General features: G+C 33.9%; 1 protein-coding gene across 1 annotated transcript in view; it reads left to right on the top strand.

Moving 5' to 3' along the window:
* The first annotated feature begins 1,225 nt into the window (after positions 1–1,225).
* Positions 1,226–18,602, top strand: part of LOC132548357 (sorting nexin-14-like) — a 32,710-nt gene continuing 15,333 nt past the window's right edge. The window contains exons 1-18 of the mRNA XM_060212213.1: positions 1,226–1,374; positions 2,066–2,134; positions 2,402–2,453; positions 2,779–2,861; positions 3,532–3,610; positions 4,534–4,577; positions 4,899–4,986; positions 6,590–6,674; positions 7,863–8,019; positions 9,889–9,964; positions 11,138–11,182; positions 11,718–11,798; positions 12,378–12,498; positions 13,009–13,164; positions 13,918–13,975; positions 14,277–14,343; positions 14,853–14,911; positions 16,508–16,543. Coding sequence (XP_060068196.1) covers positions 1,277–1,374; positions 2,066–2,134; positions 2,402–2,453; positions 2,779–2,861; positions 3,532–3,610; positions 4,534–4,577; positions 4,899–4,986; positions 6,590–6,674; positions 7,863–8,019; positions 9,889–9,964; positions 11,138–11,182; positions 11,718–11,798; positions 12,378–12,498; positions 13,009–13,164; positions 13,918–13,975; positions 14,277–14,343; positions 14,853–14,911; positions 16,508–16,543 — 1,454 coding nt within the window. The 5' untranslated portion in view covers positions 1,226–1,276. The remainder of the gene's footprint in view (positions 1,375–2,065; positions 2,135–2,401; positions 2,454–2,778; positions 2,862–3,531; positions 3,611–4,533; positions 4,578–4,898; positions 4,987–6,589; positions 6,675–7,862; positions 8,020–9,888; positions 9,965–11,137; positions 11,183–11,717; positions 11,799–12,377; positions 12,499–13,008; positions 13,165–13,917; positions 13,976–14,276; positions 14,344–14,852; positions 14,912–16,507; positions 16,544–18,602) is intronic.

Here is an 18,602-nt window from a genome sequence, read left to right as displayed (position 1 = left end):
AACACGATCGGATACGCTTGAGGGTCCCATAAAAAGTATGCCAATGGCTTGAAAAAGACAATGAGTAATAACATATTCAAAAACAACTATAAAAGAAAAATACAAACCGTCATTATTCATATCATGCCGCATTTCACGAGGAACAGTTATATTCATGGTTTCAATATCCAAACACAATATATCTTGACCTCCATATTGGAATATAGTTTACAATCACGTGATTAAAATAGATCGATTTGATTGGATTTGTCTGGAAATCGAATTTCGCGCAAAAATAGAGGTGATAGGCTAGTCAAACAAACACATGTTGGCCAAATATCTAAAAATAATTTTTAATTAATCGAAAATGTATGGTATAAAATGAACAATAATATTATATCTTGGTTACGCGTATATGAAGAAAATAAACAAAAGATATATTTAAAATGTAAGTTATTTTTATAATGAGACCTCTTTGATAGTGAGCATTCGATTTCTGTTGGAGGTATTTATTTATTTTCCAATAAAAATTACAGGATGGAAGGACAATGTTTTCCAACTTCACCCAGTTTTGACATGTTTAGAGATTCGCTACCACCGTCAAAACACGGGAATCTGAACTGCAGTATGAAAATATAATATATCCTACAATATCATGTTACTGCAGTACCAAATTAAATCAGTGTCTATGCCATTACTTCAGTAGTTCAATGATAATTGCACACACAGTGACAGTAAACGGATGATATATTCACTTTATTTTAAAAGGCTCAGACCCATTGATAAAAAAAATACAGCTAATAATAACTATATTTTTTTATTTCGGGCATGGAACCTATGTGAAGAGACAGATTGCAAAACAAAACATCACGCCAGTCGTAGTAGGGGAGGTAACACAAATATAACATGTTTTTGTTCCGACACATAATATTAAAATCTCAGTATTTCAACGGAAATCACCTAACTTTCAGATGTTTGTAACGCATATTCAGTTGTTTTACAATGTCCCCTTGTATTTGAAAGACATTTATCACATGCTTCCCTGCACGAAAAACAAGAGAGTTGTTAGACTACAAGAATCGTAGTGTGAATTTCCCGCTACACCTAAAATCTGTGTTTTTATTATACTTGAAGCACTAGAGCGTTTAAAGCGTTTGAAAGAACGCGTCGCGACCTGTCACTTCCTGTGTTTACCTCCTATCCGCTGAGTATCATATCCAACAGTCATGAAATAATGTAGTATTTAGAACATTTGGATGGCTGGTAGTTATTTGATAGAACTATCCATGACCTCAAGATGATTCCCTGGTACATCGTCAAGTTCTATCTGCATAAACACTCCAAATTTTGTTCGTGTTTAGGGGTTTTACTGCTGTTCACCATATGCTTCTACAGGTAAACATCCCATTTAACAGCCCCGACAAAAATATTTGATTGCTCTAGATAATGACAGATTATGATTCTGCTAAACGATTTATTCATAGAAATAGACCTATTATTAGATTATATTATTGAGAATGATTTCTGTATCTAAAATGTGTTTTCACTGTTAAAATTAAACGCCCAGATTTAAATTAAAAATTATTTTTGCTTTGACAATCAACAAACAAGATATATTCTTCTTTGAACACTAAACAGTTGTGGCTTATATTCACATGTCCGACAATAATCCAAGCGCCTTTGCCAAATCTTCATCGGAAAAAAGAGAAATGTACGCTCATTTTTATATAACCCACCAAGATTATTGTATAAAGATGTGTGTAGATTAAGTTTTCTTGGTATTTCACAATTGAAAGTTGACCCACTGATATGTTTCACCGTTTCTCTCTCTGAAGCAAAGTTTGAATTTTTAATTGGGACAATTAAAATTTAACATGTTTTATGTATTTGCATATGCAAAGTTTACTTGTTTATGTAATTAACAATAATATTACATGTTTACATTAAATATGATAACCTTGTATTTGTTGTTATTTGGTTTAAATGTATGTTTCTTCTTATAATAGTAAAATATGTTTGATCTCTGTCAATCAACATCAGTTTATCCATTTTAAAATGACAGTAAGATTTTTTTGTTGTATTACAGCTATTTACAGCTATTCTTGGTGGTGTGGTCTTTCCTGTTAGGGATTGCTGGTGCATACAGCTTCATCAGGTAACAATTCAACTGAAGATTTGTAAATAAGTAATCAGAACTGTGGTCAGGAGTGTGCAAGATTTGCCTAAACTGAATGAATCAAGTTTTTTAAACAAGCATTTTCTGGATAATCTAACCTTGTACCTGTGATTATAAGAGAGATTATAATATGTTGTAAATACTCTGCTGACATATTCATGATAAAGTTTTTAGTATTCTTGGTATTTGCTTGTCTTTATAATATTATGATTTTGTTTTTGATCTTTGCATTTTTCTCATTTGAAGCGCTGATTCCACATTACCAAATCTTCTGTTCATGTTCAAGAGAAACAAAAAGGTATGCACATATTGAATTGAAATAATGTATTTTTTTTGTGTAGTGTAATGATGGAAGGAATCAATACCTCTAATTACTAGCTAGGTTATAAAATATATTGTACCTGAAACAAGAGTCACATGACTTAGTTGTCAAATGTTATATTAAAGGTGTCTTGTAATTTAATGTCCATCATAGTTAATATTGTTTACCAAAAGTGAACTGGTATATATTGGTCCAGCACATTTTCATATGCAAAAACTTCTCCAGTTAGTATAACCCAGTTGTTAACACATACTGGCTTTCCTTAGACCATAAGATTACAGGCAAACATAACATGTTACAGGAGGGAAACACTGGAGATGATGAACTGACTCTAATGAAGACCATGTGTACCGTATGTGGTCAGAGGAAGTGTCCGAGACACAGGTAAACTTTACAGATCAAAAACTTATTATTAGTCAGATGCATCATACAGAACATGGGCAGGATTGTAAATTAACTGCATCACTGTATATCATAGCAGTTTTATCAATGTTGATCCTGCTGATCTTGTGATATCTGTACATTATTTTTTATAAGGGGGAAAAGTGCTTTCAAAAAGGGGTGTGGTAGATCTTTAACATATGTTTTTATTTTCATTGCATTGTTGAATTCTGAAACATCTATGAAATAAATGAAAGCTGTCAGTTAAAATTAAGTACCCTGAAGACAGTTGAACATTGAAGGCAGTTGAACACAGCTTTTATAATTTGTGAAAAGAGTAGTGATATAAAAAGTGTTTACTGCAGTTTTAGTTATATTTAAAATTTTAAATTTACTTGTTTCGAATTCTTCATGCTTTATATGTAAGATTGTAACTTTTGTCAGCCCATTCTGCAAAAGTAGGACCTTTTTTTACACATTTGATATTTATATAAATACATATATTTGATGACGTTATCAAAATGTTACTTAAGGTGTTGATTTTGTTATGATTGTATCAACCTTGACCTATGGTATTTTTATTTGTCATAAGCAATATTGCTATTGTATAGTTATGTGTAAATGTATTTGGAAACAATCTGTTGACAATGATACTATCTGTATTTTTGTGTAGACCAGAGCTTAACATCCTAGCATTCCAACCATGGACCAACTTGGAGTTACGAGGAAAAGTAGACGAGGCTGTGGAAGAGGTAAGTTCAGGAGGAAGTGAAATTTGAATGGAAGAGGGATGAAGAAGGACGAGAGATTAGAGTGGAGGATGGATGAAGGAGGAGGAGAGACTTGAATGAGACAGGAGGGGAATGGAGAAGGAGAAATAGGAGTGGGAGATGGATAGAGGAGGTGGAGAGATTGCAGTGGGAGAGGGATGGAGGAGGAGGAGAGACTGGAGTGGGAGATGGATGGAGGAGGTGGAGAGATTGCAGTGGGAGAGGGATGGAGAAGGAGAGATTGTAGTGGGAGAGGGATGAAGGAGGAAGAGAGATTTGAGTGAGACAGGAATGGAGAAGGGGGAGAGACTTGAGTGGAAGAGCAATGAAAGGAAGAGGAAAGGATGGATTGAGAGAGGGATGAAGGAGGAAGAGAGATAGGAGTGTGATAGGAATGAAGGATGTGGAGAGATTGGAGTGAGAGAGATGAAGGAAAAGAGACTAGAGTGGGATAGGGATAAAGGAGGATGAGCGATTGAAGTGGGAGAGGGATATGGAAGAGAGACTGTAGTGGAAGAGGGATGTACAATTTGCTGATGATATACCCTAAGGGGACTAGATAATTAAAATATGGTTATAATTTACCCAAAGTGGCAAAAATATTGAACTGTTATTGCAATATGGATACTGTACAGAACATCAATCAGTGACCTTGTGTGCTGTATAGAGTTGAAAGGACTTCACGAGTAACATAGAAAAGCATGTTATTTGCAATATTTGCCAAAGGTATTTTATCACATGATAACAGGATAATGACATTCATTTCAATCTCATGTGATTTTTTAAAAAAAAACCCACTTTTTTAAAATCTTAGCTGGCCTTATTTGATAAATCACACATGAAATATAATCTGATTCTATAAATACATTCTGTCAGTGGTGTAAATTTTTACTTTCTGTTTACAGTTCCTGTGTATTGTTTTAAAAGAATATGTGTATACCTGGTATAGGTTTGTATGATGAAGAATATTTTCTAGTTTACATTTCTGTCTTTGAGACAGGAGATTGTCACACACTATTCCAGCTATAAACTATCAGTTACCTTCATATCTATTTATTTTTCATGTCAAATCTAGCTTTAACTGTAATGAGATATTAATAAAGGTAACTGATGTGACAGGACTCAAAAATTACTACTAGAGATAAACTTATCATTGAATCTTTTTTTGTATTAGAGATAAACTTATCAATAAATCTTTTGTATACCAGAGATAAACTTTTCATAAATCTTTTATTTGCCTTTACAACTTTATCCTTGTTTTGTTTTGAAGAGATGTCAGTGCAGATGAAGGCTTTGTGGATGAGCTGAGAACAAACTTACGTTTCCTTGCTTCTGTATTGCTGAGGCGGGCCAAAAAAGTATGTATCATTGTTTCAAAAGCCATAGACATGCTGAAGTGGAATCATTAGAAAAACCTTCCACTTTTCCTGGATCCAGCTTTCCTATCATTTGTAAAATTATGATATCAAGGCTACTTCACCCCAGCTCCAGCACCTTTATCTTGTGGTAATAAAAACACAGTCCTGGCCCCACTTGTATAAAACATCTCAACTTCAGATTTCCTCAAGCCCAGATTTTCCTCAGCTAATATCTCCTTGAAAATATCTTGTATGAAAATTCCTCAAGGAATTTCAGGACAACCTAGCCGATGCCTCCCTCCTGTTCCTTGTGAAAATTTTATACAAGCCGTTTTTGAGGAGATATCAGCTGAGGAAAATCTCGACTTGAGGAAATCTCAAGTTGAGATGTTTTATACAAGTGGGGCCAGGTATTTAATGCCACTGGACCTCAGCTCCAGTACCTTTATCTTGTGGTAATAAAAACGCAGTCCTGGTATTTAATGCCACTGGACCCAAGGCTTCAGTACCGTTACCGTTCTGAGATAACAACCCAGTCCTGGTATTTAATGCCACTGGACCCAAGGATCAAGTACCTTTATCCTTCTGTGATAACAACCCAGTCATGGTAATTAATGCCACTGGACCCCAAACTCCAGTACCTTTATCTTTCTGTGATAACAACCCAGTCCTGGTATTTAATGCCACTGGACCCAAGGCTTCAGTACCTTTATCTTTCTGTGATAACAACCCAGTCCTGGTATTTAATGCCACTGGATCCAAGGCTTTAGTTCCCTTACCATTCTGTGATAACAACCCAGTCCTGGTATTTAATGCCACTGGACCCAAGGTTTCAGTACCTTTATCAATTTGAGATAACAACCCAGTCCTGGTATTTAATGCCACTGGACCCAAGGCTTCAGTACCTTTAACATTCTGTGATAACAACCCAGTCCTGGTATTTAATGCCACTGGACCCAAGGCTTCAGTACCTTTATCCTTCTGTGATAACAACCCAGTCCTGGTATTTACTGCCATGGGACCCAAGGATCAAGTACCTTTATCCTTCTGTGATAACAACCCAGTCATGGTATTTACTGCCATGGGACCCAAGGATCAAGTACCTTTATCCTTCTGTGATAACAACCCAGTCCTGGTATTTAATGCCACTGGACCCAAGGCTTCAGTACCTTTATCGTTCTGAGATAACAACCCAGTCCTGGTATTTAATGCCACTGGACCACAGGTTCCAGTACCTTTATCATTCTGTGATAACAACCCAGTCCTGGTATTTAATGCCACTGGACCCAAGGCTTTAGTTCCCTTACCATTCTGTGATAACAACCCAGTCCTGGTATTTAATGCCACTGGACCCAAGGCTTCAGTACCTTTATCTTTCTGTGATAACAACCCAGTCCTGGTATTTAATGCCACTGGACCCAAGGCTTCAGTACCTTTATCTTTTGTGTTAAGAATGCTACTGGACCCAGGCTCCAGTAATTTCGTCTTACGTTGATGAAAACCCAGTCCTGGTATTAAGGTTATTCGTATAAGCACCATACATATGTCACCATGAATTTGTTTTTATTAAGTTTTACAGTATTATTTGCCTGTTTGTTTTCAGATTGACATTCCACTGTTGGTGAGTGAGAAGTTGATAAAGGCAGGACTCCAACATCTACATGTTTACCTCCAGGCAAAGAAATCAGGTATTTACCTGTCACAGTAGGTTTTGACCTGTCATCATAGGTATATACCTCTCTCTATAGGTATTTACCAATCACTGTAGGTATTTACCTGTCACTGTAGGTATTTACCTGTCACAGAAGGTTTTTACCTGTCATCATAGGTATTTACTTCTCTATATAGGTATTTACCAATCACTGTAGGTATTTACCTGTCACTGTAGGTTTTTACCTGTCACTATAGGTCTTTACATTGTTACTGAAGATACTTACTTGTCATTGTTGGTATTTACATGTCACTATGTTAACATGCCATTGTAGGTATTCACTTGTAACTGTAGGTATTAACCTGTCACTGTGGGTATTTACCTGTCACTGTACGTATTTACCTGCCACTATGTTAACATGCCATTATAGGTATTCACTTGTAACTGTAGGTATTAACCTGTCACTGTACGTATTTACCTGTCACTGTAGGTATTTACCTGTCACTGTAGGTATTTACCTGTCACTGTGGGTATTTACTTGTCACTGTAGGTATTTACCTGTCACTGTATGTATTAACCTGTCACTGTAGGTATTTACCTGTCACTGTGGGTATTTACTTGTCACTGTAGGTATTTACCCTCACTGTAATGATTTACCAAGTCAAAATTTGAAGCCAGATATTTTATTAACATTTCACCAGTGAATACAAATTACACGTAACAACACAGTAAAATACATGTTTAGCTATTTAAAGTACATACTATTACGTAAATATCACAAAAAACTAAGTTGAGTTTATTTGATTGACTGCTGACCAATTCTTACTATTACATGTATATGGAAATTCTTCTTCTTTTGCACAACTTTTCAAAGACAACAGCATCTAAAATAAGTTTTTACTTATCAGATTTACTCAGATTTTTGAAATTTGGATTTATATCTGATGTCTTTAAAAATAATTCATGTCCTATATCATTACATAGATCACAGCGTTCTTCATCCTCCATAGCGTTACCTATCCCTGTAGCATCTAAGGTAGCAAGGAACTAGGGTGTTGGTGACCATCCAGACACCTCTAGCAAACAGATTGTTAAGAGATGAAACACAATGTTTGGTACAAGTAAAATTATTGTATGGTGTTTATAGCACCCCCGTGTACTGACCTTCAGTAGAGGTCATTTGATCCTCACTTAAACATATATGCAAATGCCATTGCTGTTACAGCTCCCCCGGGTACTGACCTTCAGCAGTTGACATTGGACTATCTAGGACCACACCTTCACTGTGCCATGCAGAGTCGTAAGGCTGAGCTGGAGTATCTCAGAAGAATGGTGGAGGCACTATTTCCTTTCATCTTAAACCCTCAGGGTCTAAATTCCAAGTACGTTCTGTTACAGATCTTAAACCCTCAGGGTCTAAATTCCGAGTACGTTCTGTTACAGATCTTAAACCCTCAGGGTCTAAATTCCAAGTACGTTCTGTTACAGATCTTAAACCCTCAGGGTCTAAATTCCAAGTACGTTCTGTTACAGATCTTAAACCCTCAGGGTCTAAATTCCAAGTACGTTCTGTTACAGATCTTAAACCTTCAGGGTCTAAATTCCAAGTACGTTCTGTTACAGATCTTAAATCCTCAGGGTCTAAATTCCAAGTACGTTCTGTTACAGATCTTAAACCCTCAGGGTCTAAATTCCAAATATGTTCTGTTACAGATCTTAAACCCTCAGGGTCTAAATTCCAAGTACGTTCTGTTACAGATCTTAAACCCTCAGGGTCTAAATTCCAAGTACGTTCTGTTACAGATTGTAATCCCTTGGGTCTAAATTCCAAGTACGTTCTGTTACAGATCTTAAACCCTCAGGGTCTAAATTCCAAGTACATTCTGTTACAGATCTTAAACCCTCAGGGTCTAAATTCCAAGTACATTCTGTTACAGATCGTAATCCCTTGGGTCTAAATTCCAAGTACGTTCTGTTACAGATCTTAATCCCTTGGGTCTAAATTCAAAGTTCTGTTATAAAACTGATTTCCCCAAAGCCATAATTCCAAGTAAATTCTGTTTCAGTCTATGAAAGTACAACTTTGAAAACTTCATAAGGGGAAACACCCACCCAGGGTTATTTTCAACACTCCTATAAAATATTTGTCTTAACTGTTTTGTTTTTGCCTTACTGACAAAAAGGAACTGTTACAAAAGCTTCCCTATATACACTAAGTGTGTTTCATTTAATCTTATTACATGATTATGGGACATCTACCTAATATATAACATCAGCTACTTCTGATAAATTAGTCACTCCTGTAATGTACTTTTATCTTTATACATTTTCTTCTTTGGTGTAGTAATATTTACTTATGTTACTGCTATAATTTTGAAGTTTGATGTTGGTTATTTTAGACCTAGTAAAGTGTTATCATTTTTAAAAAAGTCTACAGGGTATTGTAAATCCTGAATGCTAAAAAGAATGCCTTCTGAGTAAAAATCAGCAAAATTGTTGAGCACAACCAATCATTTGATGATATTGCATCTTGTATATTGATTTACAAATCAGACGCTGTTAAACATGAGAAAAACACCTATTGCAATCAATTATTGATTAATTGTCAGACTTGTTACATTCATTGGTGTGTAACATTCACTGACTTACCTTCATATATTAATCATGCAGGTTAGTGCATTACGTAAATGTTGAATTAGTAGGTAAACCAATGTATGTTACACACCAGTGAATATATAACATCTGACAACCAATCCATATATTTATATTTTAGATTGATTTCATACATTCTTTTTAAATTAAAAACAAACCTGAAAGAGCTTCTCAAATTCACAGGATTTCTTAGGTGATGTCATGGGCAACAAACACAATACAGACACTAAACAAAATAGTTCTACTAATACACTAAAACACATCACTTATTTCCCTGTTTAATTAAGAAAAAAGCTTCATAAATATATTGCAATATGTCATCCAATATAGTTTTTTTTCATTTGTAATACAACAAGCACCTACATTAAAAAGAAGATTGTATGCACTGATTTATATACCTGTAGTTTAGGTAATTATTTGTATATTCCTGTAACAGCCAGATCACCAAGGTACGTTATTGGAAATTATCATCATTGGGTTCTGTCGATTCAACAAGGCAGTGTACAATGCTAATGTAAATACTCTGATTTATAATTTTTGTAAATTGTGACTATTGATGTAAAACTTATCAGATGCCGTTTTTGTTTTACTTTTGTTAGGTGTACTTGTTCCTTGGCCAGAGAAATACTGTCTGGGTCTATACTGCTACCAGCACTGGATGCCATAGCTAATCCTGTAAGTATGAGAGACACTGTTCCTGGTGTGTCTTTACTGTAGCTAATCCTGTAAGTTACTGGTATGTCTTTACTGTAGCTAATCCTGTAAGTCTGGGGAACACTGTTCCTGGTGTGTCTTTACTGTAGCTAATCCTGTAAGTCTGGGGAACACTGTTCCTGGTGTGTCTTTACTGTAGCTAATCCTGTAAGTCTGGGGAACACTGTTCCTGGTGTGTCCTTACTGTAGCTAATCCTGTAAGTCTGGGGAACACTATTCCTGGTGTGTCTTTACTGTAGCTAATCCTGTAAGTCTGGGGAACACTGTTCCTGGTGTGTCTTTACTGTAGCTAATCCTGTAAGTCTGGGGAACACTGTTCCTGGTGTGTCTTTACTGTAGCTAATCCTGTAAGTCTGGGGAACACTGTTCCTGGTGTGTCTTTACTGTAGCTAATCCTGTAAGTCTGGGGAACACTGTTCCTGGTGTGTCTTTACTGTAGCTAATCCTGTAAGTCTGGGGAACACTGTTCCTGGTGTGTTTTAAATCTACCTAATCCTGTTAGTCTGAGGGACACTGGTCCTAGTGTGTCTTTACTGTAGCTAATCCTGTAAGTCTGACGGACACAGTTCATGGTGTGTCTTAAATGTAGCTAATCCTGTAAGTCTGAGGGATACTGTTCCTGGTGTGTCTTAACTGTACACAATCCAGTAAGTCTGAGGGACACGGTTCCTTGTGTGTCTTAACTGTACACAATCCAGTTAGTCTGAGGGACATTGTTCCAGGTGTGTCTTTCTTACACCTTGGTGAACACAGGTCTAATGTGAAGTCATAGCCTCCTGTCAGCTTTGTCTCTCATACTTTTTAACACTTTAGTGTACCTGGTCATTCATCTAAACATGTAACTTGTCATTTGTCTGATGAAGATGAGAAGATATATAGCATAGTAATCCTTGAAATATTTAACATATTACAGGTTTTAATTTGCTGAAAGAAGCTTTTCCTAATGTATTACTACATTGGAAAGCTATTTCTGTTCCATATATTATCACAAAGTCAGTTAAACTTTTTGTAGGTTTAGAAATGTTCTTATAAATAAATTAAAACAATACTGATTTTTTCTCCTTAATAGTGTTGTTGATTTACTTGAACCAGGCCTCATTCTTAAATGGTAATTAGTGATTTCTCTGTTTACAGGATATGGTGAATAACATATTGTTAATATTTTTGGACGATACACCAGTAAGTATGAACGTCTCTTGTCACTTTATCTGTTAACTGTTATCACACGTGCTCCAGCATGTTTTGTAATACAACAGATGTTTCTTGGAGAGATTTTGAATCACATATGTCTTATGGACAGTTTTTCAAGTTACAAAATGTTCACTGAAGATGTCCTTAACTTTCAGTATGTAACCTATTCTTATACCTGCTATAAGTGATAAAATTTTGACAACACTGTGCATATATATACATATAGGTGTCAATATATTTTACTTGAAGATTTTGATAACACTGTGCATATATATACATATAGGTGTCAATATATTTTACTTGAAGATTTTGATAACACTGTGCATATATATACATATAGGTGTCAATATATTTTACTTGAAGATTTTGATAACACTGTGCATATATATACATATAGGTGTCAATATAATTTACTTGAAGATTTTGATAACACTGTGCATATATATACATATAGGTGTCAATATGATTTACTTGAAGATTTTGAAATGATTTCTTATTGATTGATATCGTGATATGTCCACAGCCACCTTTAGCAACGGAACCACCCAGTCCCATGGTGACCTTCCTGGAAAAGTTTTGTCGTACTTCTGTCAGGAGTAATTCAGTAAGTTGATGGCCATATTCACTGTCTGTTATCCTAAGAGTCAGTTGTTATCTTAGAGTTGCCTCCATATTGAATTTGTAGTGATTTTTTTACATCCAAGTAGCATTAAATTTACAGGTGAATTTATCTCTGTAATGAAACCTGAACAAATGTTGTACTTCAGTGTTCTTCAGAAATCTGATGTTGGAGAACATTTAAAATAAGATTAGGGTGAAGTAAAAGCTACAATTCCTCTAGCCTTTTGTTTTTGAATAATTGGACTTGTGGATAATGTATGACATGCCTTACTTGACTTTTTTCTCTGCCTTTTTACTATAAGATATTGATTTGGCTTTTCGTTTATTCTTTCTAAATCTACTTATAGTAGATACTTTGTAGATACTTTGTAGATACTTCATAGATACTTTGTAGATACTTTGTAGATACTTTGTAGAATACTTTGTAGATACTTTGTAGGTACTTTGTAGAATACTTTGTAGATACTTTGTAGAATACTTTGTAGAATACTTTGAATTGGTTCATCCCTGAAGTCAGGTGCCAGTAATAAATGTGTTATGTATTGTTATATTTACACTACAGTGCCTACATCATGAGTTGAATGATATCATCGGTGGTAACTACCCTAACCTGCTGTACACGTTCATGCAGTTCCTTAAACGTGAAGCTGCTGTCAACGTCCTTCAGTTTTGTCTGGCATGTGGTAGGTTTTCTTTTTATAAGATAACCAGAAGGATTATGGTATAGTGGAACTCTTGGAATCTAATTTGGTTATTTTTAAATTCAAATTTGATATCCACTCCTTTTGGTCACTTGGACATTTAATTTTATGCAGACAAACCAGTTTGTCTGTCTAAATCTAATATTTCGGTCTTAAATTGTGACAAAATAGCACATTTTGATATAGGTCACAAAAGGTTTTGTCAGTGCTAACCAGATCATGAAATAAGATTAGTGCTAGGTCTGTCTTTATTTCATAAATGAGCAACACTCTTCAGTTCTATCAAGATCAATTTGTCTGTTGTCACTTCATAAACAAACCACCCAGGTCAGACTTCATAAAGGATGTGGATTACTAGCCCCTTCAACTTTGATTTTCTTAATAAAAATTTCTAAAGGGATTTGCTAATTATGGATGATAACAAATAAATGGATGGTGATTAAGTTATGCATGTACAAATATTTAATGCTTTTTGTTTGTTTTTTTTTTCAGATGACTTTAATAAACAGGTTCTCAATCCAGAGCTGTCTCAGAGTGCACTTGTAGAGCTCCACAACCATGCTAAAGATCTGTATCGCTGCTACTGTGCTAGAACTGCTCCTGATAAAATTAAATTTGATGAAGAAATTGTCTCAGAGTTAAAAGAAAGTAAGTTGTCAGTGGATCAACAGATTGACTGTATGTGAATAGATATGACGAGTCAGGAATTTTGTGTAACACTAGTGACTGCAGTTTGATCTGTAGTCGACATTAGACAACAGAACACACTAACTCTAATAGGTTGCTTTGAAAATCCATTTATGTACTGATATGTACATGTATATGTACCAAACTGAAGGAATTATTGATTGTATCTCTATGTTGAGGTTTAGCTTATTTGCTCCAGACTGATAAAAATGTGTAGTCATCAAAATATCATATATAATTTTATAATTGATTGTGGTATCAGAAGATCTATAATATATAAACTAATAAAAACACAGAGAAAATGTTTGATAGATACAGACTGTGTTACACACTAGATACAGTCAGGGTTAATGGATTAGTGGTAAATCTCACCTTCACCTTGTCTGCACAAGCCATTAATATTATAAATAACCATGCTTTAAGAATTAAGTTTGAACTTGGCTTGTTGTGATTATAGATGTAGTCCATTAAGTGTAGGTTAATGTTCGGGTATGTAGTTTACCAGACACAAATATGTGAAGTCAGTATAAGGTTATGTAGTGTGCCGAACACTTGTAGTGAACGTTAAAGTTCATGGTATTGTTCCACACATCACAAGCTAGAGGGAAATTATCATCATGATAAGATCCCAATGATTGTCAAAATTTGAAGGGTATTGTGTTTTCTGTCTTTGTGTAAGTGGTATGTGATTATACTTGTTTATCATACTTACAGTATTGGAGGGTCCTCCCGATCAGGTGATACGCCTCAGAACCTCGACACCATTGTTTAAGTAAGAATTCTTTTCCTCTTAGATTGCTGGTTGTTCAGAACACAAATACTTCTTCATTACATTAATTCTGGCCGTACAAATGGTTGAAAAGTTTATTAATTTGTCAGAATAAAGACTTCCAGTTGGATCTTCCATTTCTGATACTTTCTCTCTATACTTACAAAGAAGTCGTACATATATGATGGTATTTCAAACTTGACTTAAAGTCTTCATTAAATGGTGAAAAGTCAGATGAATTCCTAATGCTTACCTCATATAGATAGCTTTGATTTTTAAAATGTTGTATAATGGTATATTTCAGAGCATATGAACATGCCTACAACCTCCTGGAGAAAACATTTATTCCTTTGTTCCACCAGAGTGAGGAGGTATGTACAGTCTGTAATTTATACTGTTTATAATATTCCTTTACATTTGTTTATGTATTCATAAAATACTTTGTTGTTGTTGATGTACTACTACAGTACTGTAAATAATACAAAACTTAGTTAGAATACAGACTATAACTGTTCTTGTTTGTATGCTGTGTGTATTTATAGAATACAGACTATAACTGTTTGTATGCTATGTGTATTTATAGAATACAGACTGTGACTGTTCTTGTTTGTATGCTATGTGTATTTGATTTATAGAATACAGACTAACTGTTTGTATGCTATGTGTATTTATAGAATACAGACTATAACTGTTCTTGTTTGTATGCTATGTGTATTTATAGAATACAGACTATAACTGTTTGTATGCTATGTGTATTTATAGAATACAGACTATAACTGTTCTTGTTTGTATGCTATGTGTATTTATAGAATACAGACTATAACTATTTGTATGCTATGTGTATTTATAGAATACAGACTGTAACTGTTCTTTGTTGTAGTATTACGAGATGTTGTGTGGTAGCCGTGTCATGTCTCAAATATCAAGAAATACTCTAAGGTAAGTCTGCCATTCATTGAATTGGAGTTAATTCCATTTAGTGAAATCACCATAACATTAAGTAACACCTTTATACCAGAATCTGTATACAGTAGCAATGTATTCTGCTCGGTTTAAAAATCTTCACACATTATCTATATATTCTGCTGTGATTAAAAATCTTTGCACAGTATCAATGTATTCTGCAGAATTTAAAAATCTTCACACAGTATCTATTTATTCTGCTGTGATTAAAAATCTTCACACGTTATCTATATATTCTGCTGTGATTAAAAATCTTCACACATTATCTATATATTCTGCTGTGATTAAAAATCTTCACACAGTATCTATACATTCTGCTGTGATTAAAAATCTTTGCGCAGTATCAATGTATTCTGCTGTGATTTAAAATCTTCACACAGTATCTATACATTCTGCTATGATTAAAAATTTTCACACATTATCAATGTATTCTGCTCGGTTCAAAAATCTTCACACATTATCAATGTATTCTGCTCGGTTCAAAAATCTTCACACAGTATCTATACATTCTGCTGTGATTAAAAATTTTTGCGCAGTATCAATGTATTAAATTTTCTATTCCTAGGTTTGCCTAACAAGCTTACAATTAAAAGAAAGCTTTGGTAGTTAATTGTTCCTTATTCTTTGCTGTAAATCATTAAAAAGTTAATTCAAAATCTAAATATGGAGTGTACAAGTTAATTATACTGTAAATCATTATAAAGATAATTCAAAATCTAAATATGGAGTGTACAAGTTAATTATACTGTAAATCATTATAAAGATAATTCAAAATCTAAATATCGAGTGTACAAGTTAATTATACTGTAAATCATTATAAAGATAATTCAAAATCTAAATATGGAGTGTACAAGTTAATTATACTGTAAATCATTATAAAGAGTAATTCAAAATCTAAATATGGAGTGTACAAGTTAATTATACTGTAAATCATTATAAAGATAATTCAAAATCTAAATATGGAGTGTACAAGTTAATTATACTGTAAATCATTATAAAGATAATTCAAAATCTAAATATGGAGTGTACAAGTTAATTATACTGTAAATCATTATAAAGATAATTCAAAATCTAAATATGGAGTGTACAAGTTAATTATACTGTAAATCATTATAAAGATAATTCAAAATCTAAATATGGAGTGTACAAGTTAATTATACTGTAAATCATTAAAAAGTTAATTCAAAATCTAAATATGGAGTGTACAAGTTAATTATACTGTAAATCATTATAAAGATTATTCAAAATCTAAATATGGAGTGTACAAGTTAATTATACTGTAAATCATTATAAAGATAATTCAAAATCTAAATATGGAGTGTACAAGTTAATTATACTGTAAATCATTAAAAAGTTAATTCAAAATCTAAATATGGAGTGTACAAGTTAATTATACTAGAGGTAGATCTAAGTCTGACATGAAATCTTCCAGCATTAGGGATGGTTGTCAGAGCTAAGAAATGTACTTCTTTGAGTGATTGAATATTAACATAATTTTAATTCTTTTAGCTTCTAATTCACTAAACATTATGAGGATTGTGTATAATACATCACTGTGACTTTTCTCCACAGCAATCAGTTAGCTCCACGACAGCCCAATAATTCTAGGTATTTCAGCGCTGCCTGTTGTTGTAGTCATGTAGCCCAAGTATTCATTTTAAAAACAGTACAGACAAACCTTTTAACAGTCTGAGTAAAGAAAAGGTTCTTCTGTACATCTATGTTGCCTGATAATTATTGGAAAGAGTTAATGATCTTCAAAATCATGTTTTTGTAAAAGAATTCTTAGCAATTATTTTTAGTAGGTTTACTTGTCTGTATTTGTTCATGATAAAAGTGTCAAAGAAAAATCCAATGCAATAATTAATGAGATGACAAGAAACCTTTTTACGTCACTGGGATATCCAAAAACATGATTTTGCTGAAAGTCCATTGAACTAGTGCTCAATAGACAAGAATGTACAGCAGTGTTGTTTATATTACGTATGCACCATTTAAATTTTCATAATTCTGTCAATCTTGTTTTTGTGTAAATTTTCTTCATCGATAAAAACAGAAGGCAAACAATATTTGCTAAATATTGTGATTTCTTATCAAATCTATTTGTATGAGGAATCAACATGCTCCAGTTAATCTGTTTTATGAGAAAATAAGCGGTCGTATTTAAACCTAAGAAAATATGATTGATCCGTGTTAAAACCCTGCCTGTACAACCTTGATAGGAAGAGCATGTTCACGCCCAAGCTACAACTAGAAGGTTACGTTATTATGCTAATCATTGCATGGCTTGAAAACATTTACGGCATTTTCTTGTCTTTGTTGAGTTGTTCCTTTTGTTTGTTATATACACCAGACTATTTAGTGTTGATCCCCGAGAGTGAGACTGATGGTCCAGTGTTTACAGTTATGTGGCTTGATACGAAGCTAGTACACCATGATATGCCACATGACTGCCTAGTCCTATGAACAGATTTTCTGCATTATTTTAAGCGTACAGATGCATGCCATGTTGTAGAATTTTTTTTTTCCTTTGCCATTTTATTAGGCACATGTAGTGTTACCGATGTCAGTCCATTGCAATCTATTCTGAATCAGGGTCATCCGCAGTTTACTGTGTATAAAACTGACTTATAACATTTACTGTGTATCCATATTAAACCTGACATTGTTATCCAGTACTTACTGTATTCTGTGTATATAAGGACATCCACTTTATAAATTAATCAGTGATAATGTTCTGATATAAATTCTGATATAAATTCTGTTAGAGATATATTGTCTAATAAACAAGTAAGGACTTGCCTTTTGCCAGTTACTCTGTAGATTGTTTACCAGCATGTGTGTTGTCTGGTGGTGGGATATTTATTATTATTTGTAAACCATTATATTCTTTATAAGTAGTACATTTAGGCTTGCTTACATTACTGGATTGGCTTGTTATTATCCTGGATCCTTAACAAATTTTCATCTTAGAGGATCGTGTCATTGCCGTCAAAGTTTATATTTTTATGTACATTTTGTCATACAAGATAGTGTCTGTTTTAAGATGCATTGACTTTTGATACTGGTGATATATATTATGTACGTTTATGTATCGTCAGGGGAGATTCATAATGTTGAAGGATTTTCATTAGAGAAATACTTAATATGACTTCTAATAGGATCATTGGAAATAGCATGAGGTTGTGAATAGCCTTAAAAGGACGTACAACATTTATCACTCACTTAATCAGTAAAAAGTGTTTCTGTAATGAAACTCCAAACTTTAAAGTAAATTATCAAAGCATATATGTATCATTGTTACTGATAGTTGAGAGATTTATCCAAAAAATATGTTACTGTTGTTAATGATGCCTTTATGTTTTGTTAATGTTACCGATGAAATTTGTTACTGTTGCTAAGAAAGTCTGTATGATTTGTTACTGTTGCTAAGGAAACTTGTATGTTTTGTGAGTGTTGCAAATGAAGTTTGTATGTTTTGTTACTGTTGCTAAGAAAGGCTGTATGTTTTGTTAGTGTTACTAATGAAGTCTGTAAGTTTTGTTGCTGTGGATGTCTGTATGTTTTGTGAGTGTTGCTGTAGAAGTCTGTATGCTTTGATACTGTTGCTATGGAAGTCTGTCTGTTTTGTTACTGTTGCTATGGAAGTCTGTATGCTTTGATACTG

This window comes from Ylistrum balloti, unplaced genomic scaffold (assembly GCF_031769215.1).
Source record: "Ylistrum balloti isolate Yb309-2 unplaced genomic scaffold, AGI_CSIRO_Ybal_v1 Utg370010, whole genome shotgun sequence".
Classification (NCBI taxonomy): Eukaryota; Metazoa; Mollusca; class Bivalvia; order Pectinida; family Pectinidae; genus Ylistrum; species Ylistrum balloti.
Note: the sequence above shows the minus strand (reverse complement) of the source record. Positions and strands in the feature narration are given on the sequence as shown.